This window comes from Syngnathus leptorhynchus, chromosome 21 (assembly GCF_054491065.1).
Source record: "Syngnathus leptorhynchus isolate UIUO chromosome 21, UIUO_Slep, whole genome shotgun sequence".
Classification (NCBI taxonomy): domain Eukaryota; kingdom Metazoa; phylum Chordata; class Actinopteri; order Syngnathiformes; family Syngnathidae; genus Syngnathus; species Syngnathus leptorhynchus.
In genome coordinates, this window is record NC_141215.1 from 2,905,495 (window position 1) to 2,933,466 (window position 27,972).

General features: G+C 42.1%; 2 protein-coding genes across 5 annotated transcripts; both read right to left on the reverse strand.

The window, feature by feature from the left end:
* Nucleotides 1-6,217: 6,217 nt before the first annotated feature.
* rassf8b (Ras association domain family member 8b) lies at nt 6,218-22,029 on the reverse strand. Its single transcript, XM_085902801.1, has 11 exons — nt 21,142-22,029; nt 20,086-20,165; nt 15,132-15,299; nt 13,597-13,947; nt 13,319-13,521; nt 12,991-13,194; nt 12,833-12,907; nt 12,274-12,396; nt 11,704-11,839; nt 11,190-11,296; nt 6,218-6,610 (listed from the first exon to the last, which is right to left on the reverse strand). The coding sequence occupies exons 3-10, from the start codon at nt 15,241-15,243 to the stop codon at nt 11,196-11,198; spliced, it is 1,305 nt and encodes a 434-aa protein (XP_085758927.1). The 5' UTR covers nt 15,244-15,299; nt 20,086-20,165; nt 21,142-22,029; the 3' UTR covers nt 6,218-6,610; nt 11,190-11,195.
* Nucleotides 22,030-22,175: 146 nt separating this feature from the next.
* On the reverse strand, nt 22,176-27,961 carry pkp2 (plakophilin 2). Of its 4 annotated transcripts, none has more exons than XM_085902800.1 (14): nt 27,560-27,961; nt 26,763-26,833; nt 25,997-26,307; nt 25,796-25,906; nt 25,591-25,723; nt 25,315-25,522; nt 25,069-25,246; nt 24,315-24,432; nt 24,086-24,247; nt 23,820-23,999; nt 23,580-23,733; nt 23,313-23,505; nt 22,972-23,059; nt 22,176-22,909 (listed from the first exon to the last, which is right to left on the reverse strand). In XM_085902800.1, exons 1-14 carry the CDS (start codon nt 27,753-27,755, stop codon nt 22,841-22,843), a joined length of 2,172 nt encoding a protein of 723 aa, XP_085758926.1. In that variant the 5' UTR covers nt 27,756-27,961; the 3' UTR covers nt 22,176-22,840. The 4 variants fall into 4 exon arrangements, with proteins under 4 accessions (XP_085758926.1, XP_085758925.1, XP_085758924.1 ...); XM_085902799.1 differs by having other exon boundaries at nt 25,591-25,726; XM_085902798.1 differs by having other exon boundaries at nt 25,796-26,307.
* Between the last annotated feature and the right edge of the window lie 11 nt (nt 27,962-27,972).

Sequence of the window (27,972 nt, forward strand, 5' to 3'; positions counted from 1 at the left end):
CGCCTTCTCGTCACGGGCCGGCGAACACGCCGCCGCCAAGGTCTGCGAATGGAAGATAGGCCCCGGAGGGGAGGGAGGCTTGATTTACGAGCCAGAATCAAAATGGAGGCACAGTCGCCCACGTACGGTGGACCGTCTTCCTGCCTCATCAGTCTTCCCCTCCGTTGTACCCGTCCTCCTTACGTCGTTTCGTTTTTCTGGCCGCTGACAACGGCTGTAGGCTGAGATGAGATAGTCGACATTACTTTTAGATCGATCGTCGCAACCCCGTCGTCGGCCTTGTGTTCATTCACAAGGAAATAAAACCTATGAAGCAGATCCGCTTCTGGCTACCGGCTAATCGAGGACTGCCAGGAAGCACAAGAGGATGACGAAAATAAAAACGAGTGGAGTTACTGAACTGTAGTCGAAGCGTTTTAATCTTAGGACTCTTAAGGATTTCCTGATCGAAGACATCTTTGCAAGTACATCTGTCAAGCAACTGACAGTCCCGAATGGTCACGTCTTAGCAGATTCTGACAGTCGTGGTGGTTCAACCTTAACTCATTCACTGCCATTGACAGCTATAGACGTCAAAGATTCGTTTGAACAGAGTGAATGAATTTCGGGTCGCCTGATCGAAGGCGACTTTGGTAATCAAGCGCTGGACTGTCGTCGCTTCTTAGCAGATTCTGATAGTACTGCTGATTCAATCTTTTTAAGACTCTTGAGGATTACCAGATATCTTAAATATTCACAGTCCAGATTCTGGACAATCATCATTTCTTTGCAGATTCTTTGGTCAAAACGTTTAAATCCAAGACTCTTAAGGATTGCCTGACAGAAGATATTTTGGCGAGTACATTGGTCAAACAACTGACCCAGGTGACTTTACCAATCAGGTATCAACTCCTGAATCTCTTCCCCAGGGTCAAATTGATAGATTAAGTTGCGGTGATTGAACAAAAACCTATGCATAAGGCCCCGAAGGACCCGATCAGTGAGTCCTTGCAACGTATTTTCGAAACCCACCCCACACCCGCGGTGCGCAAACACTCCCTAACTCCCATCCCACTCTTGGCGCGTATTAATATTCATCGGTCTGCCGGGTGCGTTTGTGCGATGACTGTCTCATTAGCCTTTGATTCCCTGGCGCGAGGGCCCGTCAGCGCCGACAACACAGCAGCGTTTGAAGTGTGCCGAGCAGCTGCTCGCATTGATCTCCATCCACTTTCTTTGCGCGCCCCGGTCCACTCGCACGCAGATGCTGCCCGCGGGCGACAAATATACGCGTCGAGTGTGGGTCGGTTAACGTCGCGTGCCGGGACCGCCGCAACAGCTGCCGGCGTATATCCTCGTGTCAACGGTGGCAATCATTTGTGGGCTAACATGTCAAATTAGCTACATTAATCATGCAGATGTTTCCCGCGTATATTTCACCGCCTAATTGTCTGATGCTAAGACATAAAGGCAAGATGGGAAAAACTATCTTCAATCAAGTTTTTTTTTTTTTTCCCCCACTACTGTCGTCCGATGACATGGTGACATCGGCGCTAAGACACGGCGCTAGCCCACTCAACAATTGCATCGCAATCTGTGGAATAGCACGAGCTGCATAAAGAGCACAAGAAATAAATAAAGGTGATTGCCTCCCTTTGCAAAACCGGGTCGGCGAATCGATACGGCTGATAACATTAGGGTGACTTTAATGAAGAGAGTGGTGGCGAGATAGTGAGACCACACAAAAAGATCTGTTGGTTGCATCAAGATGATCGGTACACATTTAAATAACAAATAAAAGCATGACGTACATTCAATCAGTTCGAGAAAATGTTAGCGCATACAAATAAGAAAACAGATCTTAGTCATGACTGCAGTATTCTGAAGTTTAAAGGCACAATGCAAAGTTTTCCGCTGGGAATGTATTGATTGCTGTCATAAAATGCTATCAGTTTTCAAAGGTTAACGGCTGACATTTTCATAAATCAAACCCATAAAAAGACTAGCTACAGTAACACTTGGTAATATTATGATATTAATAGAAGAAGGTCATACATACCTCAGAGCGGACGTCTTTACTGCAAGTCGAGATGCGACGAACTTGTCAGCTTGGGGATTGAGACCGAGAAGATGTTGCTCCTTCGTCGTCGCCTCCTCTTTGCCTCTGCTTCGGCTGGCGTCTCACTATCAAACCTCCCTCCGATTCGGCTCCCCCCTACACCAACGCTCCCCCCCACTTTTTTTTTTTTTTTACACTCCTCCCCTTGCTTACCCGCGCGCCCCCCTTTCTCTCCTTCTTCCGACACCGCCCTGCTTCTCAAACTCGAAAACTAGTTTCAGCAGCTTTGTTGCATTGCATTGTTCTCATCACGATACAGATCAATGTGATTCATTTATAAACATAATATTTGAGCGTCCAGGTTTGTATCATTATGATTGAATCTGTGTTATGAGTTGTTATATTAAATGGGAAAAGTCATATTTAATTTGTAATTCTTGTCACATTAAAATATGCTTCCTGCTAGATATATTGGTAATAATTTGGCAGGGGAATTGCATATAAAGTGCAAAGGATGTTAGAATCTGTCTAAAGGGCTGAGAAATGGTGCTTTGATTAAAAAAAAGAGGAGTGAGGCACTTAAGGTTCAGCAAAGTGCTTTGGATCAAAATAAACCTCACAGCTGTGCCTCAAATATGCTTTCAGTGGTGAATAAAATTCAGTTGTTACCTCCCAAATTTGCAGTCCAAATGACCGCTGGTGAATTCCACAGCCCATCTCTTGGTTTCTGCGCTCCTTCTCTCCCATCGAGAGCCCCTCCGCTGCCTCTGCCCCTGTTTCCATAGTGACACTTTCCCCGACTCCGGCTCCACATAATCAAGTGAGCCAGGGTGGGGGGTTGCAGACGAGCGTGGGGGAACCAGGAGCTGAAGGAATGGCAAAGATGAGGAAGATGAGGAGGGGGGGAATGGGGGGGGCAAACAGCAGCAAATAATGAACACAGAGAATGTCAGTGACGGTTTGTCTGCGGCAAACGACGATTTTGCTTTCGCCGCGACTTCCGTCTCGTGTTGGGTTCAGATCAGGTGCTTGAGAAAGAGCGGCATATGGCTGAGATAATTATCATGCTCATCAAACAACAGGGCGGCCACTTGTGCGCGGTGTCAATGCTCCCACCAGTGAGGAGATAAATCATAGGATGTGATCAATCTGAATATTAATGCAAACTCTGCTCAGCATGCTCGCTCGGCGCCAGGTGGAGACGCTGGAAACCTCCTCCAGTGGTGGAATAAAATCATGCACTACATGCAGGGGGAATATGATTCCGCAGCGCCATTCCAAGGGACAAAATATGGTTAAGTCACTCATGGTCCCCGGGAGGAGAACCCCTCATGACTCCTCATTATTTTTTTCTACAGCTCCTGGATGGATTGAATTGAAAATGGGCTTTGACATTCACAGTTTTGAGACGATAAAACCCAATGACTTTGTGTGAGCTCCTGACTTCCATCACCATGGCCATCACCATAAAAAAAATAAAAAAGGTTCACTAAAATATCAGCATTCATATGACGGGCTAAAAGCAAAATTGATTCAGACGCACTTAAGTTAAATTTGGTGTAGTATAAGAAATTTGAGTCCAACTAATAGCATATTCCCATCAGCCTTTGCCACACTTTGATGTATTTAAGTGCTAATTTAGCATTTGAACTATTACAATAGAGGTGTTTATGTAAGCTCAACAAAGACGAGATGGTCAAAAAGACTGATACTAAATCATCTGAAAGGCAAATTAACATAACGTAGCATTTGGCAAACATGCTATTAGCCTAACAGGCTAGTTAGCACACCATTAAGAAACAAAATGTAATTTAGCATAACTCGTTTTGAACAAACAAGTGTTTAAAGCTGCCATACAAATAAACATTTACTTGTTTTGAGCGAATATCAAATATATATGTGTTTAACGCTGCTATAAAATTGAATTTACCTTTTTCATCATTGTAGTTTTAGTCGTTTTAGAACGTGTGACTGAGTTGATTGCTTTCAGGTGGGGAGGTAGTAGGCGGGAGGGGGGCGCCAGAGAGCAGAGAAATGAAGTACCCTACAATAATTGAATACAGTAGAAGAATAAATAAATAAATAAATGAATAAAAATAAATATATAAACTATGAAAATAAACATAATGTATTTCTTTACATAATATATTTATTCATGCAGTTTGAGAATATGTGTTGCTTAATTAATTGTATTCTGGACATACAAATTTATGTAGATTTATGTTTACGTTGCAGTCGATTCGACTAGCATTAGCATTAGCACTAACATTGACCGTCCAGTATAGGTCAAAGCTCCCGTCTTGCTAAAGACTCCATTATTTACCACCACAGGAGGCCATTCATCTACTTTAGCTACCACTGTTCCCCTTTTAAATGTGTCTCCGGGAGGAAAGGGAATGATTGTGTCGGAGCAGATCATTATTTCGCCGAATTAATCACCGTTGGAAGGGATTATCGTCAGGCACCGGCTTTTCCGGCGTGATTAACGATGCCGCGCGTGAACTTTTTCACTGTCGATCGATAGTTGCGTCCGATTTCGTGTGTGCGTACACGGGCCCCGCCAGCAAGGTCAGCGTGGGCATGCAGGTGTAGATTGAGAGCAACGATTAAAGTGGAATTTGTACAGCGTGGATGTTAGGGATATTAATACATGTGCACGGAAATGCCGGAGTTTCCTTTTAAACGCGTCTTTCGATTGTAACCTTGACCGGCCATCTATGCCTTGAGTAGCAGGGAAGAACATTTGGCACACGTTGATGTGCTATTAAAGCATTCATGGCCCAAAGTGGGCCAAACAAAATAACTGCAGATGATAATCAAATCATGCACCCTCGAACAAAAGCCAGATTTGAATCAGTACAATGATGCATTATTCACAAAAAAAAAGTGGGCAAAATAATTCCTACAGCCACACCTTTTTTTTTTTTTTTTTTTTTTATCCAAACGCCCAAACAAACTGGTGAAAAAAAAAACACAACCTCCTTGGAGGAGATATTAATGGGGAAATTATTCTTCTCCATTAAACATAATTAGCATTTTCCACTACCTTTGGGCACGCACACATTTGGATTTGCATAACAAGTGGTAGCATTGACACCTGGAAACAAAAACAAAATGCTGAAGATGAAAACCGCCATTAGAATATTAAATTAGCGAGCAGGTTTTTTTTTTTTTTTTTGTCAGTTAGTTCCGATTGTTTTTTTTAGTTAACGCTTAATTTTAGATGAGTTTTAGCATTACTTTTAGTTTGCTAAAACATATATTGAGTATTTGTCAAAGACATGGGGAAAAAAGTGTTTAGATTGGTTCAGGCTAAACATCCATTTAGGCAGAGATGTTGTCACTTATGTATATTTGCAGGAAAATTGCCCAAACTCGTCTTCTCAAGACAGGCACAATTGGATGCCGGGCTTCCCCCCCCCTGAACCGGCAACATGGCTGTCATCCACTCCAAGTAATAGCCCGACTACCTGGCCGAGTACAAACTTGTCTCTCAGATTTATTTCTGTCCAACTCCAAATCCCAATCTCAGCCTGTTAGCCATCCCCCGGCTTTAGTTTAGCTGGCGGAGTGACTGACAGTCGGCTGATTGGGGAGCTGCGGATTCCGGTGCCCTCCAGTCAGATCGTGGAGGGATTGGACCAATTACCGCTCAAGGGCACGGAGACGAGGCACGCCGGGGGGTTGCTTGTACCCTCGGCCCCGGTGTGTTGGCGCGAGGGATGCGGGAGGGAAGAGATTACAGGAACTCCATCAGCATGGGCAGGTTATGTTCAGACATAATTGGGTGGAAAAAGTCGTCAGTGTTGAGAAGGGAATAAAACCAACAAAGGAAAAAGCGGTGAGGGAATTGCCAGATAGTACGGTCAGCGTTTTTGGGGAGCTTTTTGTTATCAGGCCATAAATACAAACAGACTAAATTAATTAAGGCTATCAAACGAAATATTTGGCTTTATCATAATTGTGTGACTATTCAAAGAACAATGTTTTCTACTTTTGGAAATGCATGCCAAGAATCACTATCATCAGAAGATGCCTTTGAAACTTCCCCATTTCAGTAAAAAAAAAAAAAAGATTTTATATTTAAATGTATTTGATTATATAGATAAGAAATGCATTCGTCAGCTCCAACTAAAAATGTATATTAACTGTAGGTAATAAAGGCCATGTTTTGGTGCGCTAACATTAGTAACATTGGTAACGTTAGCCAAAAATAGCTAAAAATAGCTACAAATAATCAGCGTCCACATCATTTGATCCCATTCCTGACCTTTGAATTTTAATAAAGGCACATTTTAGATTGCACAATACACTTCGGAACACACAGAGATAGGTCCGATTCTGTTAGCGGTGCATTTTTAAGCAAGCTAATAATTTCCGTTTACAGTAATAACGCTGTATTTGGGTCAATATAATACAGTATATTTTGTAGCCAAGGATATTCGCCTATTTATTGCCACTTTTGCATTATGTATGTGCACATGCATGTGTGTGTGTGTGTGTGTGTGTCTTCTTCCAAATGATGTCTTTCATCTCCCGACTTCAGATGCTGCCGTCACCTTCTTCCATTATCTGGCAGGATGAAGTGTGACACACAAGGCAGATTGTGTTGAGAACAAAGGACAAGGATTCACCAACACACACACACACACACACACACAGACACACAAATTCGGTGGTTGGAATGATCCTGACAACAGAAAGCGATAAAGAAAGAACCGCAGTTGTTCCTTGAACTCGTGAAAATGAACAATTAGAGGATACAAAGGATGTTGTAATAAAAAAATAAAAAATAAAAAAAGCCTAAATTAAATAAAAAAATAAAAAGAGCTAGCACATCTGTCGCGGTGCCTTCAAGGACTTCAAATGGTTCCAGTGGAGCTGCCTGCTGCTCGCTGGCCAACAGCAGCAGACTGTGGCTGAGCTCAGAGAATATGTCCGCAGCCTATAAAGAGATGCCAGGAAAACCCCTCTGAGGATTTTTTTTTTTTTAAGAAGAAATCTAAATCCAGTCTGTGTGCAGTGCAGGCGGGGGGGCGGACTTGCAATTCACTGAAATCAAAGCTACACCATTCCTTGGCAAAGTCTAAAAGCATGGATGAAACTGGATTTGGACAAAACTGTGCTTATCCCACATCAGTTGTCGAAATTTAAAAAAATCTTTCCAAATACATTTTGAGCGCATCAAAACAACGTTGTATTAAAGCACATGTAAAATAAATTGTGTTAAAAAGCTTTCTAAGTGCATTTTACCAGCCGGTTATAATAGGAGTCCATAACACTAATGTTGTTTTGCTTTTTAGTATTTTATGTAGCACTGAAAATATGGAATATCAAGTATTTAGAAAAAAAAAAAGCATTTTGTTTTGCCTTTAAAGAAAAAAAAGCTTGCATTTAAAGAGATGTTATAAAACATCGTCTATTTTCCTTTTTGAAATATTTATGAAATGAATTTTTAAAACATTTCTTTTCTTCTCCAACCATTTTAACAATTTAATTTGATATAAACAATATTCATAATATTTAACAATAGAGGGATTCAATAAACAATGATTTTATGATTTCATGTCTCAATGCCCATTGACATTGTGCTGCTCTACACACCTTGCCCACCAGGGGTCAGTAAAATCTAAGCATACATAATACAGAGAAGACTTTCAAAACTAGGTCGTTTTTCGCTGGGGGATCGGGTAGCGGATGATCTCGTAGTAATAAGCAGCAGTTATAATTTATAAGGATAAATGGAGGCTGGGCGTCTAATCCAGAAGGGAGACACAAATTAGTAAAAGATCAAATTAATATCGTGGACAAAGATGGATGGCCGTGCATCACAGGAAATCCGCAGCCCTCGTTACAAAGCCCATCAGATCCCTCAGCGTGCCCCGTTTTTCTTTACGAGGGGCATCGAGGTGGACGTTCCGCCAATGTTTGTATTACACCGGCGTAATCAAGATACCTATTAACCGCTGTCACAGCTCGCCCCGTAAGTGAGAAACGAGTTTCAGAAAAGTGATAAATGTATCTCGCGCTAGCCATTTCCCATGTTGTCATTAGGGGCAAGGGTGTCAACAGTGAAGAGCAAGGTGTCCTCTCTATCGGGATCTTAATGAGAGGCGCAACATGGCGCACCACCCCTAAAAAGATCACCCCCGACGATGGTGAGGTGGCTTCATTAAGCGCGCCACACTATGGGCTGTCACTCCCCGGCAAAGGGGCGAGGCGGCCGAAGGGACGGCAAACAACAACACTGTAATAACGTTGACATTTAAAATAGGCTTCGGGTATCATATCCAATTTCTCCCCGTGCACCCTTAATTCCCTTTTAATTGCTTTGCCGTGCTGGTCGCTGAATAAGGCTGTCTCTCTTCATTTATGAGCGTGAGGGGACGGGGGGCACGGTGTGTATGTGTGTTGGCGGCGGGGAGGTGTGTGTGTGTGTGTGTGGGGGGGGGGGGTGTTCATCGACTAAATGGAGGCGCTGCCAAATTGCGCTGCCAATGCAAAGATAATTGGTAGCCCGTCCAAACCAAATCAAACATTTTATAAAAGAGCTTTGATGAAACACTTTTGGAGAGCCAACTCTATTTGATGGCAGTAATTAAAAAATTAAACAGTGATTGGGACGAGATGCATAATTAATGATCATCAAGTTGCAAAACACTGTGTTGTCTTAAAGGAGGTGACTTGAATGGTAATCAATTCGACAATGGGCAGAATCTTAAAAAAAAATAAAATACTTTCACTGTCACCAAGTCGCAAAATATTCTTGATTTAGATTAAAACGATTGAACTACCGTATTTTTTCGGACTATAAGGCGCACCCTTCAATGAATGGCCTATTTGAAAACTTTGTCTTTATATAAGGCGCACCGGACTATAAGGCGCACCATTAATGCATCATGTCAGATTTTTAATCCAAATCAAATCATTCTCCATTTTATCATTTATATTTCAACTTCAGATGCAAAAAATAATAATATATGATCACAAAATATTGACAAGCATATAATTTCGACATGGCTTCTCCTTTTAAATTCTTCAAGAATCCCTTCCCGAAGCTCTTTTTCTACTTCTTTCAACGCAAAGTTTTTCGCCGTCAATCCCGTGCTCGGTTGAGTGACGGCGTGGCTCATGCGCTCAAACTTGGCATCTCCCAAGTTACTTTTTATCCAGCAAGAAAAAAAACGCGTGCTGGTTAATCAAAGCCCGTCATTTCCATAATTCATGGATGCCCATCTGTTTGCCACTTCCTCGCCTGCCCGGTACGGGATAAACATATTCAGGAAAGGGGGCCGAGGGGCTATTTAATGACAGTGTCAAGCAGGCCATCCGCACACCACAGCGTTATCCATCTTCATTGTAAACACGGTATTGCAATCCATCTAATGAAGCAATATTTGCCCCGCAAGTCAGAAATTACTAATTGATTTTAGGGGGGTTTCTATGTATTGACATCCTAGAAGCTATTTGGCTCCACATTCATCACACTTACGAGGACATGGGAGTTCTCATATCTCAATTGCGTGACGTGGTTTGGATTTATATAGAACATGTCATAGCTTTTTTTATGGCACAAATCAAGAGTTTGTTGAGGTGACATGGTCACAGATGCAATCCGAGGCCTTATGACCTCTTGGTAAAAGTATGAAATCTGGACAGCTAAGTGTGATGGGTAAAGTTTTGTTGCACAAGTGGCGAATTGAGCTAGCTTTTTGTTTACGTTCTTGACCGAGAACTGTTGTTCGCTCAGAGATGCCATTAAAAATTAAGTTGTTTTCATCCATTGTCCACCAGATTGCTGTTTTCGCCTCATCTGGTCCGGTCAACAAAAAAGGTTAGATCGTGTCTAGACACTTTCAAGATCCACAAAAACTTTCCCGTTGAGACGACTATATCCCCCGATATAGTTATATCTTCTCGACCTCAAGCAATATCAAATCAATCTTGGTATGGTATTTGCAAATTTTATTAAAAATTAATGTCGATGGCACAACAGAAACCAACATATACATGTGGAAAAAAACAGCTTCATTGTTTTTTGTTTTTTTTAAACATCTTCCAAAGCAAAATATTTTGTAATTTTTTTGCATATGAAGAAATCTATTCACTGAATATATTTTCGACTTTCCTCGCAGTAAGGCATGCCGTTATTCTCTTTATTAGTAAATTACAATGTCCCCAGTCAGTGTCCTACGATACAATACTGGATTTCCCCTAAAGTGGATGCTTTCCCTGGTGTATAAAAAAAATACATTCTTCTAACCTTTTATTTGATATTTTTATCACGCTAGCTTTGGTTCATAGTCGACATCTTTTGTTAGAGTAAAAACACTACAGAGTCCCTGCATGAGTCATGGCGAGAGACACGGGATGCAATTTGATGCACATTTTTTTTTTTAAAAGCGTTCAAAAACTTTCTAATCTGTATAATCTTGACTTTGCTACCACCTAGTGGCCAATCTGGGATGTTCACGCCTACGGGGTAAAAATGCCTATAGTCATCTATCACTCTCGTTTTTGAACTAGAGGATGAAGTGTTAAGATTGAAGGGAGAGGGAGAAGAGGAAAAAAAAAAATTGAGATTAATGGCTCTCAGTCTTTGCAAAACTAACTGGAGTGAAACGAAATCTTTGATCCACAACAGAACCAATCATTTTCCTGGTTGCCTCCATTTTTCTTCAAGCTTCAAATCAATACAAAATTAAAACTTGACGGTTAAGAATTCCCCTGAATTGGTGTGAAAACTTTTTTTTTTTTCTTTCAAAAAAAACGCGTGACTCTAGCTACCTCGAGTTTACTTGATGTGCGTTTCAACACATCGCGATAAGGCAATCAAATATATGACAATGGTTGTGCATGCGCGTGCGTATATGCGTCCTTGACATCCTGATAAAAATCTCTAATGATGGTTTTTAGCATTCCGATAGAAAAAAAAAAAAAAACATTCCTGTAGTCAACAAAAATACATCTGCTGGCCTTACTTGTATGTCTCTTTTTTTTTTTTTTGTATATACAATAGTTGAATAGATTAGATATGAAAAGTTGCAAATGCACTGTATTGACATCACTTGGAAGTCCTAAAGGTAGCCCGGAAAAGATGAAATAGAAGTAGAGTCCCACTTGAGTGACATCAGTAATGTCTATGTGTTACCGGTTTTCAAACGTAGATGCCTTCGGGGTTGAATCCAGAGGTGGTGGTGCTCTGCAGGGAGCGGAGGTCGCTGGGTAGGAGACGTCTCAAAGAGCTGCCGTCTTCCTCTGCAAAAGTAAAAAAAAATAAAAAATTATTCGTATTTCAAGAACGATCCTATGAAGGTTTAAAGGCTGGGGTGTAATTTTGTTTGGATGTACCAGACTTGTCTCATAACTATAATCTACCTTGTAATACTACATATGTCCACAGGGTGGCACTGTGCACGCAACCATTTGAGTGAGAAAATTCTTTATAGCAGTGATTCACTTGATTATCACTCAAAAAAAAAAAGATCCACTTAAAAAACACTTAGCTCTTTAAGTACCATCATAATAACTAAGCGGCACTACCCCCCCCCCCCTGAAATATCCCAGACCCCCCCACCTTCAGAAAAAAAAAATCCTAGCTCCGCCTGTGCTGTGAAATTATTTTTAATTGTCCTTTTGTGATATGTAATTTTTTCTTTCCATACCATCGTTGTTGTCCTCATCTCTTGTAGGTTGCTGAGCCGGCAGCACGGTGACCTTAGTGCCTGTCTGCTGAATGAACTGCTGGAGATTGACCTGGCGAAGTTCTTTCGTCAGCAGCTCCAGCTCCTGCTCCTTCTCCTAGGAAGAACAAAAAAACGACACGTCAGTGATGTCACAAGAGTCCGTAACCTAGTTTCAAAGTTAGTTGTGCAAGTACAGGCAAGGGATTGCAGATTTGTCTCAGCCTTCTAATAAGGCAAAGAATGCCGAAGCATCCCCCCCTCCCCCTCCGACCCTCCCTCCTTCCCTTCTCTCATTATGACCTCACACCCAGCGGGACCTTCATGTACATCGAGCGCTTTGAATCAAGTGCGGCGAAGAATCCGTCGGAGGCTTCCTGCAAAGCGGAGATTGAACTTGCCTTCCCTGTCCGCGACCTAATGAGCTTAGATTTGCACGGTTCCACTCCGGCATGGGAGGATGGGGATTTCCGCCCCCCCCCCCCCGAGCATCTTCCTTAAACTTTGTCTTTGTGCCAGATGTGAAAGCGCTTCACAGTTTGGGCCGCAGACCTGGAGTCTCTTGCCGGACTGGCCCAGGGAGCGTTCCAACGCCCTGCAGCCGTTCTCCAGGCGAGCCGTGTGTTGGCTCTGCACGTCCAGTTCCGTTGTTAACGTCTCCAGTTCGGCCTCCACCTGAAAGGAAGCAATTTTGTGGGCCAAGAAAAGCAACAAAAACAACAACAACAAAAACATTTGAATTACTACAGAATTTAATGCAGTCGTTCCTGAATGGATTTAGTCATTAACGTTCATGAATTATTCACTCGAAAAAGTCATAGTTCCTCCTCGTTTCGCAGTTTTATGATCATCAGCAAAAAATATAAAAACAGTTCGGATTATGAATGAATGTATTTCATATTAATTTGACTTTGTTTTAGCAATAATTGATGATTACTTATTGCTTGTTTTTTTATTCCCCCCCCAAAAAATACAGGGGAAAGAGAAGACCTTGAGAAAATATTTGTATATTAGACTGCAATCACTACATAAAAAAATAAAAGAAAAATAGATTATTTTTCAAAATGGTTCAGCCATTTTGAAGTTCTTTGCATGGATGAACTTATTTTACCTCTTCCTCATCGATCATGTGACTCAGTTCGTCGTCCTGCAACAGCCGTTCTTGCTCCAGGCTGCTCTCCATGCTCTAAAAACACAAACTACATTTTTTTAACTTTTCAAAAAAATAAAACTAGCATCTTTTCCACCACAGGCACTCCGTAAAAGAACCTGAATGCGTGTTAAGTATTCCGAAAGATCGGCTTCGCAGTCACGGACGCGGGCCTGGAGCTCGGCCAGCTGTTGCCGAAGTTGCCGCTCGCTCTCCTGCTCGATACGCAGCTCGTTCTGCCAGAATTCCTCCTCGTCCATCTCGGCGTCGTTCCTCCTCACCTGCTGCTCCAAAAGCAGCAGCTCCTCTTCCAGGCTTCCTTCCTGGTGGGTTGAAAATTAATTCGACTTAAAACAAAACGATGGTAATACTATTAAAGACACCGGCGGTTGAGTTGGTTGCTAGGCAACAACGGGCTGCTGATGCTGAAGAAGCCCCGACCCTCACCTCGCTGGCCTCCTCCCATTCCCGCAACTCGGCCTCGCAACCCAGCAAGCGGCTTTCCAGAACCTGCAGTTTGTCTCTCTGCAACCGCACCAGCCTGCTCAGCTCTCGAGCCGGACTACCCGGGATCGAGGAGCTCCCGCCGCCGCCGCCACCGCCGACTCGCTTTAGATTTAAACTCACGCCGCGTTGATGGGAGTGCTTGGCTGCATAAACACACAGGTGGGCATGAAAATGTCAATTGAAATGTCATGAACAGACGATATTTGCGCGTTCGCTACCTTCCGTGTCTCGGCTTTTTCCGAAAATCTCCCGCAGACCTCTCGCTCCTGCGCTAAGAGTCAGAGACTTGCGTTTGGGCTCCCTGCGTTTGAGCGAGCGATTCGCCGCTGACGGGTGTAGCTTGGCCTGCGGGGGCAGGCTCTGGCGGTAAAAGGCGCGCTCTGACCCGCGGGCCAGTCCTTCCGATGGGGACCGCTCGCTGACGGACGGGCCGGTCCGCTGGAGGATGAGCTGCACGTCGGTGGCGTACTGGCCCCACTTGTTGAGAGAAACCACGGGGTTCTCGAGGGGTGCCAGGTGGCGCTCCGTGTCTCTCCATTTTTCAATCAAGGTGTACCTGCCTGTGCGGCCTGGGACATGAAGAAGAAGCACGTGTTGAAAACCAAGATCATTGTCAAATTACAAATAATGGTGGATTGAGATTCGGGTCTGACCGATTAATCGGCCGATACCGCCTCTAAAACTAAAGTCCAAAGCATTATAAAAAAATTACATATTCTGCTTGTAATAAAAATAAAATATTTTATGTCATATTTAACTAAATAAATAAATTTTTTTGTATATTTTATTGTTGTATATATTGAGAACTATTCAATATATCATGTTCAAAATGAAAATCATCTTTTGTTATTATTCAAATATACAAATAAACTCGACTGGACTTGACTTGATATAAATCAGATGACGCTCTTTTCGTTTTGCTTCTCATACTTGAGCGCCATCTAATGGTGACCTTTTGCATCGTTCAACCCTGTCATTTCTTTTTCCATTCCTGCACTGTTGAGAACGTTTCAGCTCTAATGTTCCCACTACTTGAAGGTGTAAGAAGGTGGTCTGTATTTCAAAGCAATTCTTCTCCCACTCCCCAGCTTAAGAAAAAAAAAAAAAAAAACACCTTACAGTAAACACCAAAGAAAGGGTTTTATAGCGGGGAAATTCCACCTCAACAAAAGGTGGGTTACTGGGAACTGAGTTCAATGGTGTGTTCACTGTGTGTATCCGTGTGTGTGTGTGTGTGTGTGTGTGTGTGTGTGTGTGTGTGTGTGTGTGTGTGTGCAGATGGAGCGTGGGTGTGAGCAAAAGAGGCACATTCATCACAACAGACGTGCACAAAGTGCCGTGCTGTGGACAAAAAGGCTGCACAATGAACAGTGAGAGCCATAACTCCTGCACCACTGTCACCATTGGAGACCACCGGGGGAAAAAACAAAAACAACTATCTTGACTGGGGAGGGGAGGGGGGGCTTTTTGAAACAAAGATATTCAAAGGGCCCACTCTTGGGGTATTTCAGGCCTGATTTTAGGATGTACAATTACAACGATTTATAGACTAATAAAACCAGTCCATTTTAAATTAAACGCAGTTTACCATCCAATCCAACAGATGGCGGTGTAGTGGAATAAAAAAAATGCATTGCATATTAGTCGACTTAAGTGCGTTTGAGGTTTACAATCCTGTATTTTTGAAGTGTGTGATACGAATTCTACCTAGCAACAAGTGTTTATTTACAACGGGTTGATTCCTCGGGCTTACCGATGGCTTGAGCGAGGGCGATGACCACTTCCTGACACGTGGTGAACTCGGTGACACCACACACGATACGCTGCACGCCGTCCACCCACACTTTCAGCTCCATGGCCTTCATCAAGACGCCTTCATTCCTCCACACCACTAGAGGGTGCTAAAGGGTAAGCGGCCAGCCTAACAGAGAGAATGAATAGTCTTACTTGTATTATATGACAACGTTTGACGTACAATTGAGTAGAATAATTTTGAAAAAAAAATCAATAGTGATTTTATGTTTTTTTTTTTTTTTTTATCTTCCTATTTATTTAAGCTAATGCTGAAATGGCCTACCATAAAGGCCTCTCTTCCTTCTGGTGTAATTTCCATGCGGTAAAGCTAACAGCAGTTGCATGCACGCAGTTGGAAAGCTATTTTGAACTGCTGACACATGCATCTCGGCGGACTCATTATCAACCTGGCAGGGGCCGCACGCAGCGGTGAGCCGAAGCGGCCGCACGGTGCTTAACACTCGGGTCTTTTTTTTTTTGTGTACGCAAACCTAACCAATGTGGATCTCTCCATTGACATGACAGGGGGGGGGGGGGGGGGGGGAAGGAGAGTGTTACAATAGGCACATTAGGCATCTGCTGGGAAAGCATTAGCGCACGTTTGTGATGATGTGTCGCATTTTCACGAAAGCCATCGAAATGTCGGAGCCGGGTGTTTATTTGGCGGGGAACGTATTTACACGTCACGACGTGGCTCTATTGAAGAGGAACAACATGGCGACACGTCTTTCACACATTTATAATATGTACGTACACACTTGTGACAAATCATACGTCCAAAGATGTTTTTCAAAACAATTATGCTACTGAATAAATTTGTTACATTTTTAAAAATAACCAACATAAAATATGCATACTATATAAATAAAGTCCTATTCCTACACAAGGTGTAGATATTATTTTTGTCCATTGGGGGCGCCAACTTTATATTATCTGTGACTTTGAAGGTATGTGGCTTTAATGTATGAACAACTTGGGAGAAAGTTTTCTTAATCAGTAGTAATTTAAATGTGATTATTATTGAAGCAAATGAGCCAAATGTTATTTTTAAGTTGTAAAGTCTGATTCAAATTGAATTCTTGGTCATTTTCGCCCAGTACTTTATCGGCATTTGCTTTCATGAAACGTACAAGCAAGGCGCATCGGGAGAAGGCAGCTGTTGTTGAGAAGCAGCTGCTGTTTTTTATTGTTGTTGTTTTTTTTGATGAAAAGGCACTTTTATAGCAACTAAATGGAAAAGACAGCACTAACTTAAGACTCCCTAATCAAATTTGCTGCGCGACATCACGAGCACTCCAGTGTGCTCCCTTGCGGAAACGACCTTCGATTTTCTCCACTTGTGAATAGCTACGCCCGCGCCCTTAAAGCCACTTTGATGGCGGCCAATGGCAGCCGACGGATAAATAAATCACACGAGACGTGGTAGTGAGTAAACACCGGCGAGCGTGCTGCAGCGGGCGTGCGGATGTTTCTATTTTGGTGCAGCTTGCTTGTAAATCTACACTCGCACATTGAGACGCGGATATATGTTTCGTAACCTCAAAAGCTTCCGGCAGTCCTCAAAGACAATAAAGACGATTGAAGGATGTACTCCCTAGAGCTGGCTTAAAAATGTTTGTGACTTTTGGTGGTATACCAAAAATGTCCCATGGTCTATGTGAGGTTTACCAGTAGTCATTTTCTAAACTATAAAGGAATTTTTAAAATTAATGTGTCAATTTTGTTACCATAAAAAACTTGTATCCTTATCTAGTTTTTAAATATTTAAATAAATGGGTCAATTCTAATACAGCCAAAATGTCACGGTCATTTTCAACAATTTTTTTTTATAAAAAAATAAAAAGTATAAAAAGTAAGTAAGTATAAAGAGGAAATTAATAAAATGAAGCCAATATTTTTCAAAAATCTTCACAAAAAGAAAACTTTTTCAATGTGTCCCTTTGCACATTTATCATTTAAAAAAAAAAAAAAGCCTAATAAAAAGAAATTAAAAAAAAAAAAAAAGCTACATAAATATAACTACATACAAAACACACACTTTTAAAATAGGTTAATTTTGGTACATCCACGTGTCAATCTGACTCACTGTCCACTTGGTTATTTTTGTCCTTCAAATTCAGATATAATTTTAAAATAGGTCAACTTGACCTGCAACAAAACAGGTGGGTTAAGTCTCTCATGGTCACATCATTAAGTACGCCGACTTCAAAATACAACTCCCATCTGCAGTCATTATGAGAAAAAAACAGCCTTAACTTGCACTGTTGGCCCTTTTCAAAGCAATATAAATAAAGTCTACACTGTCTACTTTATGAGGTGACATTTCCACAAGCTTTTTTTCCCCTTCTATAATAATGTCAGCCATACTAAATTGTGACATTTATGACTGCCATGTCAGCACGAGCGGCCGGCGTTTGGACACAATGGAACGAACTCAAACTGCAACGCAGACAAAAAAAAAAAAAAAGACGCTACAAAATAGGACAGCCGTACACAAAATCAAGTACTTGGACACGTGCGCTGCCTGCGCGGTGGACGGAGTTAAACTTAGCTGTAACTTCAGTCTCTTCGAGCGTCATTCCCGGGATGCCGCAGGAAGGCAGAGCGAGGGAGGAAACAACGTGTGGTTTAGGTTACGCTGCAAATGCTCATACGAGAAACCCAGAAAAATGAGAAATTCCCTTTAAATCACACATTGGAATATTTAACCGACAGTGAAAATCAGCATGTTTGTACTATCAACCAAATATATACAACCAAATATGTACTTTGGGCTTAAGGATAACATTTAAGGATGTAACTTATGACTGTATATCAAAGTGATCAAAGACTAGCTTAATGCTAACACATAATGACACACCATAGACTGGCTAAATGAATAGCAACAATAATCACGGGCATATATTCATCTACCAAAAAACCCCCCAGGAATTATTCTGCCCCTTCATTACAAGCTAAGTATACGAGGAATAATTCATCCTCATTAAAACCACATTACAAAATTTTTAGGCTGATTAACACGAGCAAAGTCAAAAACCGATGATGTCATAAATTCCCTCTTTTTAAGGACGGCTTCACTCAAAATAAGCTAGGCGCAAACAAAAGAGTCCACTGCGGTGTGTGTGTGTGTCCGCATGGCTAGCTGGCGGCGTGACTGAATGCAAACAATCCGTCGCCATGGCGACACTGCCCCTAAGCCTTTTGTTCCTGGCCTTGCTAGTACAGCACAGATGACTGCATTGATTGGGGAAAAGTTGACCAAATACAATTAGGAAGTAACCAGTGTTTTCTTGCTACTAAATGCAAATGAGCAACAAAAAAAAGAAAAGGTTATTTGGTATGAAGTTTAGTTTTCTTCACACAGCAGCATTTTGAAACCGTAATCTGCCTGCTTTAAAAACTTTCCCCTCAAAAAGTACGTTAAAACAATGCTATCAAAAAAAAACGTGCTGAAAGTGGTGAAAACAGTAAAGTGAAGATAAAATGCGTTTGTCGAGAGACTAAAAGCACACATACCTGAATCTGTGCCGTTTGGAGAGTGACTGAGTCACAAGCAAGCTTCCTGAAATCTTAATTCTTTGTTCTTTCATGGCTGTGATGGCACATTGCGTCCTTTGCATATATTTTTAGACACGCATGAAAGGATCCAATCAGATTGGCCATCTTGTCAGTAAAGTAAGATCACACAACACTTGACCTCAGATGAAGGGGAGGGATGGGGGTGGGGGGTGCGTTTTGGCCACGCTAGCAGTGACGGAAGACGGCAACATTGGGAATGTTGATGTCAGCAGTTGCTTCAATATAAAAAAAAGTCAATTAGATTAGATTGACCCGTGTCCCCCCCCCTCCCTTCCCGGACAAGATATCAATTAGTTTGATGGAGGCACTCAGGTGAAGTAATACGCTGGTGACCTTGTCATTTTAAATTACCCCACATGGGCTTCAGGTTTACTTCACGCTGTCACGTTCTTTTTTGTCTCTTAGGCATGTACTCTTGTTACACAGTGCCCCTAGTGGTCAGATTTAGACACTATGCGTGTTTAAATGTAAGTACTTTTGACACTATCTTAAAAAAAAAAAAGTTGTATTGGCGCATCCCTTTCTACCTTGACAGTATTTTGACCGTGTTGACACTAAACGACACCACGCGGTCTTGTAAGTTCAAACTAATCAGCTTGGTGGAGACAATAAGCCCGTAAGGCTTGAAGCTTAACTCAGTGGGGAGGAGTGGGGGGGGGGGGGTCTGCAAAAAGACATACGCCAACGGAATTAGTTACTCAACAGCACTACACTGAATTTTAAAGTTGAGTTTGTGACTTGGTTAAAAAAAAAAAAAAAAAAAAGCTTCCTTGACTATCTTTTTTTTAAATGACTTCAAACGTATTTGAGGAATCAAGCAATTCGGATGAATGTCCTCAACCAAGGACAGATGACATTTTATTTTAAAAGAGGAAAAAACAAGCGCTGTCATTTGACTTTTGGGGTCTATACACAACAAAAGCTTGCTGCTGTTGCAATCTCTGCACGAGCACTTTGTTATCACGCTAGAGGCATGCAAAGTCAAAAGTATTCAGACGATTACTATTAGCATAGAATACAGAAATAGGCAGGTATTAGCTAATTAGTCACCTTAGGTTAGCTCGGGCCCACCAAAACAGAACGTACCTTCTCACAGCATCTCGTTATGCTCATGCATGTTCCTCTCCATGCGGTTTATTTTCCTATGGTTTGCAAAAAAAAAAAAAAAAAACGGTCCCCTTGCTCAGAAAAGGCAGCAGGCTACTTTGCGGGGAAAGAGGGGATAGATAAGAGGTGGGGGCGGAGAGAGGGGGGGGGTGTCGTCTGCTGCGGGCCGATGCGCGTCACGCTGCCGCCGCATGTGCATGTAAACACGGCTCGCTCGCTCCACTCACCGGACATCCGACAGCGTTCAGCAGCCGCAGCTCTTGCTCTATCTTTCTCTCTCTCTGCTGGTGCACGTTGGGGTGGGCGGCTGTGGGAAAGGGGGGGGGGGGGGTGTAAATAGAAGGGAGGGGGGTGCTTGTAAATTACGTGGGAACAGAACTGGGGCACTGCAAGGCATGACGGACCTGTTAAAGCTACAGCGACCGTCGCCGCACTGGCCGGGACCTTTTCAACTGAATGTAGTGGCGATAGATGGCGCTCTTTTGCATTTTTTTTCTTTTATATTTCATACAGAGAAGGTCATTTTCTAATTTTCACAAATGTTCACTACAACATTATATTCACACATTGCGAACCAATATAAAGTCTTGAAAATGTTGTTTTTTTTTTTAGTTAACCACAATACCTTTCAATTTTCAATAATTAAAAAAAATTAATTAATTTAAAATATATATATATTTTGTTACATTATTATTTATTGGTGGTCATGATGGTGGTACTTGGAAAGGACTTGTTTTGCTGACTTGGTATGAAGAAAAAAGTTTGCCTGTTCTCCAGGTGAACCTGTTAGAAAGTATGCAAAAAAATTCCTCGACTTTTGATTATGCAGCATGAAAAAAAGATAACTCCCCTTACATTGCAGCTTTAAGTCACACTTCCATCGCCGCAGCACTGCATAAATATTGAAGACTCATATTATGCACATCTCCAAAATAATTTGCCTCTCCGCGTGTAATTTACAGCTCGGGGATCTCTAACATTTAAAAACTTTCTGTGGACGTGAGCGATGTGTTTATAAGGATGATATGCTGAAAACATGTTTTATTTATATCTACAGGGAAATAGAAGAGAACTTTAAATCATGTTCTAAAATAAAACCCATTTTTTATTTATTGCAAATTTTCCGGAGTTAGCTTTCATTCTATATAGCGTAGCTTTCATTTCACTTCCAATCCAATTTTCATGACATGCTTCCCACATCAACCTTCTTTGAAGAGAATCTGGTCACGAGTCATTTTCAGTAATCTCAGAACAAAGTATTAAAAAGTTGAAAAAGCACTCACTTTGTGGTTTCTGGACTGGTTGACCCTGCCAAACAGCAGACGTCCCCCTCAGTCGTCTTTCAATGGTGGTTTATGCATTTGGGGCAAGTTAACAGGAGCCCCATTAGACCCAGCAGATGGCGCTGTGGTGGAAATAAAAGCTTGTTACATTAAAAAAAACAACACACTGGTAAAAAGTTTATAAACTTACCTTTTGATGGACACCATCATATCACAGTTGTTTCCACATCATGGAGAAAGGTTGTAAAACATAAATCTACAAACTAGAAAACATGCACTCAATATGTTTCTAGCCATTCAATTATTAGATTTATCTTGATTTTATTCCCACGTATATTCACATTGTTTTCCTCTTTGGATACTTGAACATAATTAATGTTATTCCAATTCAAAGGAATAGTTGACGACTGTTTTTACAAATAATTCACTTTTATCCACTATGGCTAACTAACCAGGTAGCTAATTTTTGCAACAATTAGCCAGTTTAGCATTTTGACATTAAGAAAAACAAAAAACAGGCAAATTAACCAAGAATCGGTTAAATTGTTTTTAAACTTTAACATGGAATGTTTTGTTTTTTTTATTCCCCCCTTTTCACAATTTACATGTAAAATTGTCACAGTTAGCTAGCCAGTCTAGCTTACTAAGCTAGCTAAACATTAGCCTCCGATAGGGCCTGTCTTGACATTAACAGGGTTTGTTCTTCATTCCCCAAATTCTTGAGGGATCAAATGGGTTCAAAAGACACAATTCCTTGGAAAATTTGTTCCCATTTCCCCCCACACATTTCCGTTTTTTTCCCCCCCTAGTGTCTAGACTTCATTAGCAGAGGATGAGCCTCTCCCTCGCAGCGACCATGTAAGCCGTACTAAAGACAACGAGGCCTATTGTTCAAATGGATTTTGGACCGTACGCAGCTTTTCCATCGTCTTGCGCTGGAAATTGCACGCACTGCACTGAAATAGCTCTGAAACGCACACACAAAAAAGCGAATTAAGAGATGATTAAAAGTTGACTGGAGCGAGTTCCGCAAATAGAAAGGCTGAAAGTTTAATCAGAGTGTTAAAGCACTTCAAGCATATGGGATTCGGGGGAATTTATGCATCACAAGTTTTAGGCCGCTTGGGGACAAATTGAAGGACGCAAAAAACGGAACTTAATTAAAAATGGTGCAATACTGCTCTCTAGAGGATCCAAAAACAATGGCATGCCCTTGAATTGAAAAAATAAATATTGTATTCACCTTTGAAATTATTTCTTTTAAATACAAAGATGTATTTTCGATTTAAAGATCTGACCTTTTTTCCCTACTGTTATTCAATCGGATTTATTAAAAGAACACAATTGACATTCACTGTCACTTACATAACTGCGTGCTTTGGCATTTAACAATGACATTAAGAGCTCGATTGTTTTGATGTCAAAACAGTAAACAAAGAAATGCTGGCTTGATTTTAGTTGCATGATATAATCTTGACGTTACTGTTTAAATGTGGTTACCTTTTTAGTTGTTGTGAGTTAAAAGAAAACAAGTGCCAGTTATGTTTTATGAAGTGTTATGTCATCAGAAAGGATATTTTTTTTAAAAAAAAAACTACTAATGTCCAACTACTAAAAAAAAATGTAAATTCACTTCTGGGAAGTTCAGTTATGGACAAAGAATAAGTGTCCAGAGGTTCCATGAAAAGCGACATTTGCTTTAGTTTAAGATGGAGTTTACAGCTTTTGTGGTCCTTGCATTGATGAAATCCGATTTGCTGAAGCCATACTGTTGAATACAAAGAGATACATTTTAAGTTGAGGTAAAAGAAGGCCTCCAGGAATGCTCACCTTCTTGTAAGTGGGATGAAGGTCATTGTGTTTCCACATGGTGTGTAGTAGGAGACATGCAGCTACACCTGCTCTACTTGGACCGTAACTACAAAAAGAGGTGATGAAATAATGACCAAAAAAAAATGGAAAGAAAAAAAAATTGTACATGTTAATTTTCAAAAGGAACAACTGTGATCGGCATTCCTCAGGGAAGCGTTTTAAGTCCACACTTTTTTTACAAAGGTCAAATGAATGAGTTTCAATATGTTTGACCTTCAGTGTTTTTAATAGTAACTCATATCTTAAAATGGAAAGCCAAACGCGCACACATGAAAAATACACAGGAGCTGCTGACTCACCCGTTGTCTTTTTTGCTGATGTTGCAAATCTTTGGGAGGGCGTCCTGGCTCAACATGGCTCGGATGTTGTGCACGCCGCTCTGGCTCAGGTTAACGAGAATGTAACACAGAGACGCCGTCACGTCCGAGGGCAGGTCTTTTCCCGTGTCGTTATTGGGCAGGAGCTCTACCACCTCTGGCAATACCTGGGTAACTACAAGTAGACGTTTTTTTTGTTGTTGTTCTAAAAAGCTTCCGTTGGGAAAGGTGATTGGAGTTACAACGAACCAATATCAGGGTGCAGCTCAGAGAAGCGAGATAGATTTCTGATGAGCGACACGGCTGTCTTCTTCACGTCACGCTCGCCCTCCTGCAACATTTTTCTCACGTGCTGGAGGCCGTTCTCCTTGTGGACGATTGTGTAGGCAATAGCTTCAGTCACCTGAAAACCCCAATAGTAATAACTCATTTTTCCACAAGAGGGAGCCAAAACTTTCCTTTTTAAAATGAGGTCAGGTCAACTCTCACCTTCCCGTTGCCCGCCGTGATGTTCTGCAGAGTTCCGATGGCCGCCTCCTGCGTGTGGTGGCGCCCGCTGCGGGCGATGAGCGACAGGTACATGCGGATGATGATGGAGCTCCACAGCCATTCCATGCCACGGGGGTTGGCCTTCTCCTCCAGCAGCGTGCAGTGATGCTGCTGCTGATGCTGGCCGCACATGCAATACATGATGGATGACCTTTGAGATCCGGTAGCTGTACTTAATTCGATTTCCTCTGATGAAAGATATTTACTTCTTTGGTCTTAGCGCTGCGTTGCGCAAAACATCCGACCGCCTTGGGCTTGGACACCGCGTCTTCTTGCGTGTGCAGGAGTTGGGTGGCGTACTTGTCGGGCAGCTCGGACTCGATTTGATAGGACAAGTTGTGCAAGATGCACACGCAGTTCTCTGTGGACTTTTGGAAAAGATATTTTAATATCGGACGAGAGTGTCAGAAAAGGACAGCGACGTTTGACGACAACCTTGTCATCGGCTTTGTAGTCAGACACGGTCCGTCGGATGTAGTAGACGAGAGAGTCGATGAGGTTCTCGCATTCCCTCATGGCTTTCCTTCCATCTGGACCGGAGGAGCTCAGGTTTCTAGACACGAAAACTTCTGGATAAGCGGGCAGATGGCAGTCTAACTTTTCATAAGAGCCTCTTTGTAAAACAGTTCAAAGACGGAAGAATACCGGCTTGCGAACTTGAAAACAGGAGAACTTGAAAGAGAGAATGTGATGAATAATTCAGTCCTTCAGTCTTTTCAAACAACACAGTCATGCCACCACCATATGTAAGGTTTATTATACCATTTTTATGGCTCTATAATGCTCTAATGTCGAAGACATTTTTTTTTATACTAGGAACGTACCGTACCTAACAAAACGCCACTAAAAGTAGACAAACAAGTGCCATACTTGGCAAGAAAATAAACTAACATTACAGCAGCTTATCAGTCAATTTTTGTCTGTATTATAATGCCCCCTAGTGGCCAAATTAAGCACAAACCAGAAGGAGCAGTCATTGAATGGAAGCAAAAACAAATTGACAATTTAAAAAAAAAAAAAACACACACACACACACACATTGGAAAATATTTGATGGAGCATTGAATTTGTATTCAATTCTTTTTTCTTTTTTAACGTTCTTTTAACTAGGTGAAGCAATTATATACTTAGTAGTAATACAGAAGACAAATTTCTATGCAACTGTCAATACTTCATTCATGTGACGTACCTGAGGCAGCCGGTAGCATTGTGGAAAACCTCATCATCTGCGAGCAGCTCATCTTTAGGGTTCTCCCCTTCGGAAATGCCCGAGCTCGGCACCAGGACGGCCTGCGTGAGAACCGGCAAAGCCTCTCGGGAGAGGTTTTCCTTCAGGAGGTCGTGAGAGGACAGGTTCCACAAGAGGCCTGAGAGGTTAAAAGTCATCAAATGAGAAGCCACGCCCTAAATAATACAATGTAAGTCGAGAACGGACCGGCAAGTTGTCTTCTGGTTTCTGTATCGCGGCTGTTCTTCAGCACACGCAAAATGGTGGCTATGCCGGCGTGGTCCTTCACCTCCATCTTGTTGTTGTTGTTCTGGTACACCACGTTGCGCAGGGCGGCGGCGGCGACACGCTGCACCTCCTCGTCGTCGTTGTGAAGCAGCTGCAGCAGTTTTTTGATGCCACGCATGAAATATACCTGGAAGAAGACTTTGAATGTAACACCAACTCATTTCACTACTGTATTGGAACGCGAGAGGCCCAAACCATCTTCCTGGCGTCTGCGCTTTTGAAACACTGCGATTGGATGTGAGCGGCGGCGCTGATCAGCGTGTCTTCGTTCTGCTGAGTAAGCTGACTGACGGCCTTCTCGAGCGTCATCTCCGGGGGCTTCTCGGACCTTCTGGCCGAGACAAGAAATCAGAATCTCCATCCATATGTTGGTGTAAATAAAATAAAAAAGAGGACTTACAAAGGTGAGAGATTGTTTGCTTGGATTTGCTGAAGCTCCCCCCCCGCTCGTCCCACCATGTCCACCTCCATGCTGTTCCCCGAGGGCGGGTACGTGTTCAGTCTGAGAAGCCTTTGATTTTTTGACATCCACAGTAAGTGGGGGTCGACCGCCATCCCCTCGTTCTGCCGGAAAGCCGACTCGTTCCAGCTGGACTCGTACCCGCGCTGGCGAAATGACGCATCTGACCAAAGGCGGACGCTCCCGTTGGCGGGCGAGGAAGGGTTGATGGCCGCCCACCGCGGGGCCTCGGAGAGCGCGTAGCGCTGACGTGAGGCTGGCGAGCGGCCGAGTTGAGAGCAGTTCCTGTGGGATAGACTACGGACGGGCAGGGTGGACGTGCTCAAATGGCGGCTGCTGAAATTGAAATGGTGCTGAGCCTTGTCGGGCGTCCCAGGAGGGGAAATTTCGACTCTTCTGGACGGCCTCCGCACACACTCCCTGGTTGACAGAGAGCAACCGAAGCCATTTACCTGTCGAGTAAAACACACCTGTAAAACTATTTAAGATTTTTAAATTGAATAATTACAATTCAGAATGTACCATAAACATATTCAGCTGAATATTTTTAGAATCAAATTCATGTGACCGCTTGAAAAGTTCACTTATTTGCTATTTTTATGCCGTTTGGTTATCTAATTGAGTTTTATTTAGACAAAAGTAAGCCTTTGACACCATCTTGTGGACTCTATAGGCATTTAGAGTACAGTTTAAACCTTTTTCTCCATCCCACAAATGGCGAGTGTTTAGTCTAAACAAAAAAGTCAAAACAATCATGTGAATATAACATAATAAACTATAATTAAAATATTATAAACATTTAATAGTATGTCAAATAAATATACAATGAATTAAACTATGTGAACTTCAGCATTTTCCTGTTTCTTTGACATGATTTAATGATAAAAAATACAATCACAAATCATACCACAGCGTGAGGCCTCAATCCATCCGCAGCGTCAAAACTCTTGGCAAAGCTTCTCTGTAAGTGAACACCGCCTGAAACAAGTCGAGGTGGTTGAGTGAAGAGTGTTTAGTTACACACTTCTGTAATCACACGTTGGCATCTCAACTTCCTGGGAAATCGAATGTACGAGTAAATAAATTACCACATGATGGAATGATGACAATGCATGACATCTAATGAGATCCAAAAGTAGGTCGTGTAGTATGACCGCAATTATTAGGTATTATTACCAGGATTAAAATAATACCTGTGACAATGTCATTCAAAACTGAGCTCTCATTGGTCAAACAAGATGAAACAATAACTCGTAAAGTGACTCGGATCCAAAGTCTATGCTTGCATAATCGATAAAAGTTAAACATTTGATACTTTTTAAGCCAATGAGATGGTTCCATGTTACTTTTGGGCGAATGGATGAACCTGCAGGAACCTGTTGGACCAGCATAATACTATCTGTCGTGCATTCCATTTCAAATGTTTGAAAGACCTCAATAGAAAGTCATTGCCTTTCGAAAACACACCTTTAGTATTTTATTTATAATCAAAAAGTTCTCCTGAGGGTGTGGCTCTTAAAAAAAAAAAGTAAATCTGTGTTCAGTATTACGTGATTGTGGTTTTTGTTGAGTTAGTTAGTCTAATTTGGGATTAGCGGAGGTGGAGTTTAAATGAAAACAAACCGCAGTAGCGTGTGTTGTGATAATATTTACAATATGTTAAATTTGTCATAATGCGAAATAATAGGAGAAAGTGGGGATTACCATTGGAAACACTTCTCCTCGACTTCCGTGACAGGGTGAGCTGAACCTGCTGCTGGACCCGCAGGTTGCGGTCACTGGACGGAGGACAAGCCGAGGACCGAGCGCTCGGCTCGGCTGGCAAGGCCAAGGTTGTGTCGGTGTCGAGCCGGTGGCGGGCGAGCGCCGGTAGGGCCGACTTGAAGAACAATTCTTCCATTTTTCACCTCTTCATCGCCTCGCTGATATTGTTAACATGAACAAAGGGACGCCATTCCACGCTTTTAATCCTGTTTTGTCCTCCGGAAAAAAATTCATCCAGTGAATTGTGACGTCATACCAGGCGGAGTTAAATTTACCTGTGGTGTCAAGTGACGCCATTGTTTAGTTTTGGTCTTTGAAACACGCCCAGGTCCAACGGGAAACTAAGAACCCGC

What these genes read in the sequence shown, in the direction of transcription:
- pkp2 (XM_085902797.1), bottom strand. Translation starts at nt 27,755, where the DNA reads ATGGAAGAATTGTTCTTCAAGTCGGCCCTACCGGCGCTCGCCCGCCAC. An exon ending in ACTACAAAGCCGATGACAAG is followed by an intron (nt 24,248 to 24,314) that starts GTTGTCGTCAAA and finishes CTTTTCCAAAAG; the next exon opens with TCCACAGAGAACTGCGTGTG. An exon ending in TGAGCTGCACCCTGATATTG is followed by an intron (nt 23,506 to 23,579) that starts GTTCGTTGTAAC and finishes GTCTACTTGTAG; the next exon opens with TTACCCAGGTATTGCCAGAG.
- rassf8b (XM_085902801.1), bottom strand. Translation starts at nt 15,243, where the DNA reads ATGAAGGCCATGGAGCTGAAAGTGTGGGTGGACGGCGTGCAGCGTATC. An exon ending in AATACTTAACACGCATTCAG is followed by an intron (nt 12,908 to 12,990) that starts GTTCTTTTACGG and finishes TTGTGTTTTTAG; the next exon opens with AGCATGGAGAGCAGCCTGGA. An exon ending in ACATGATCGATGAGGAAGAG is followed by an intron (nt 12,397 to 12,832) that starts GTAAAATAAGTT and finishes GCTTCCTTTCAG; the next exon opens with GTGGAGGCCGAACTGGAGAC.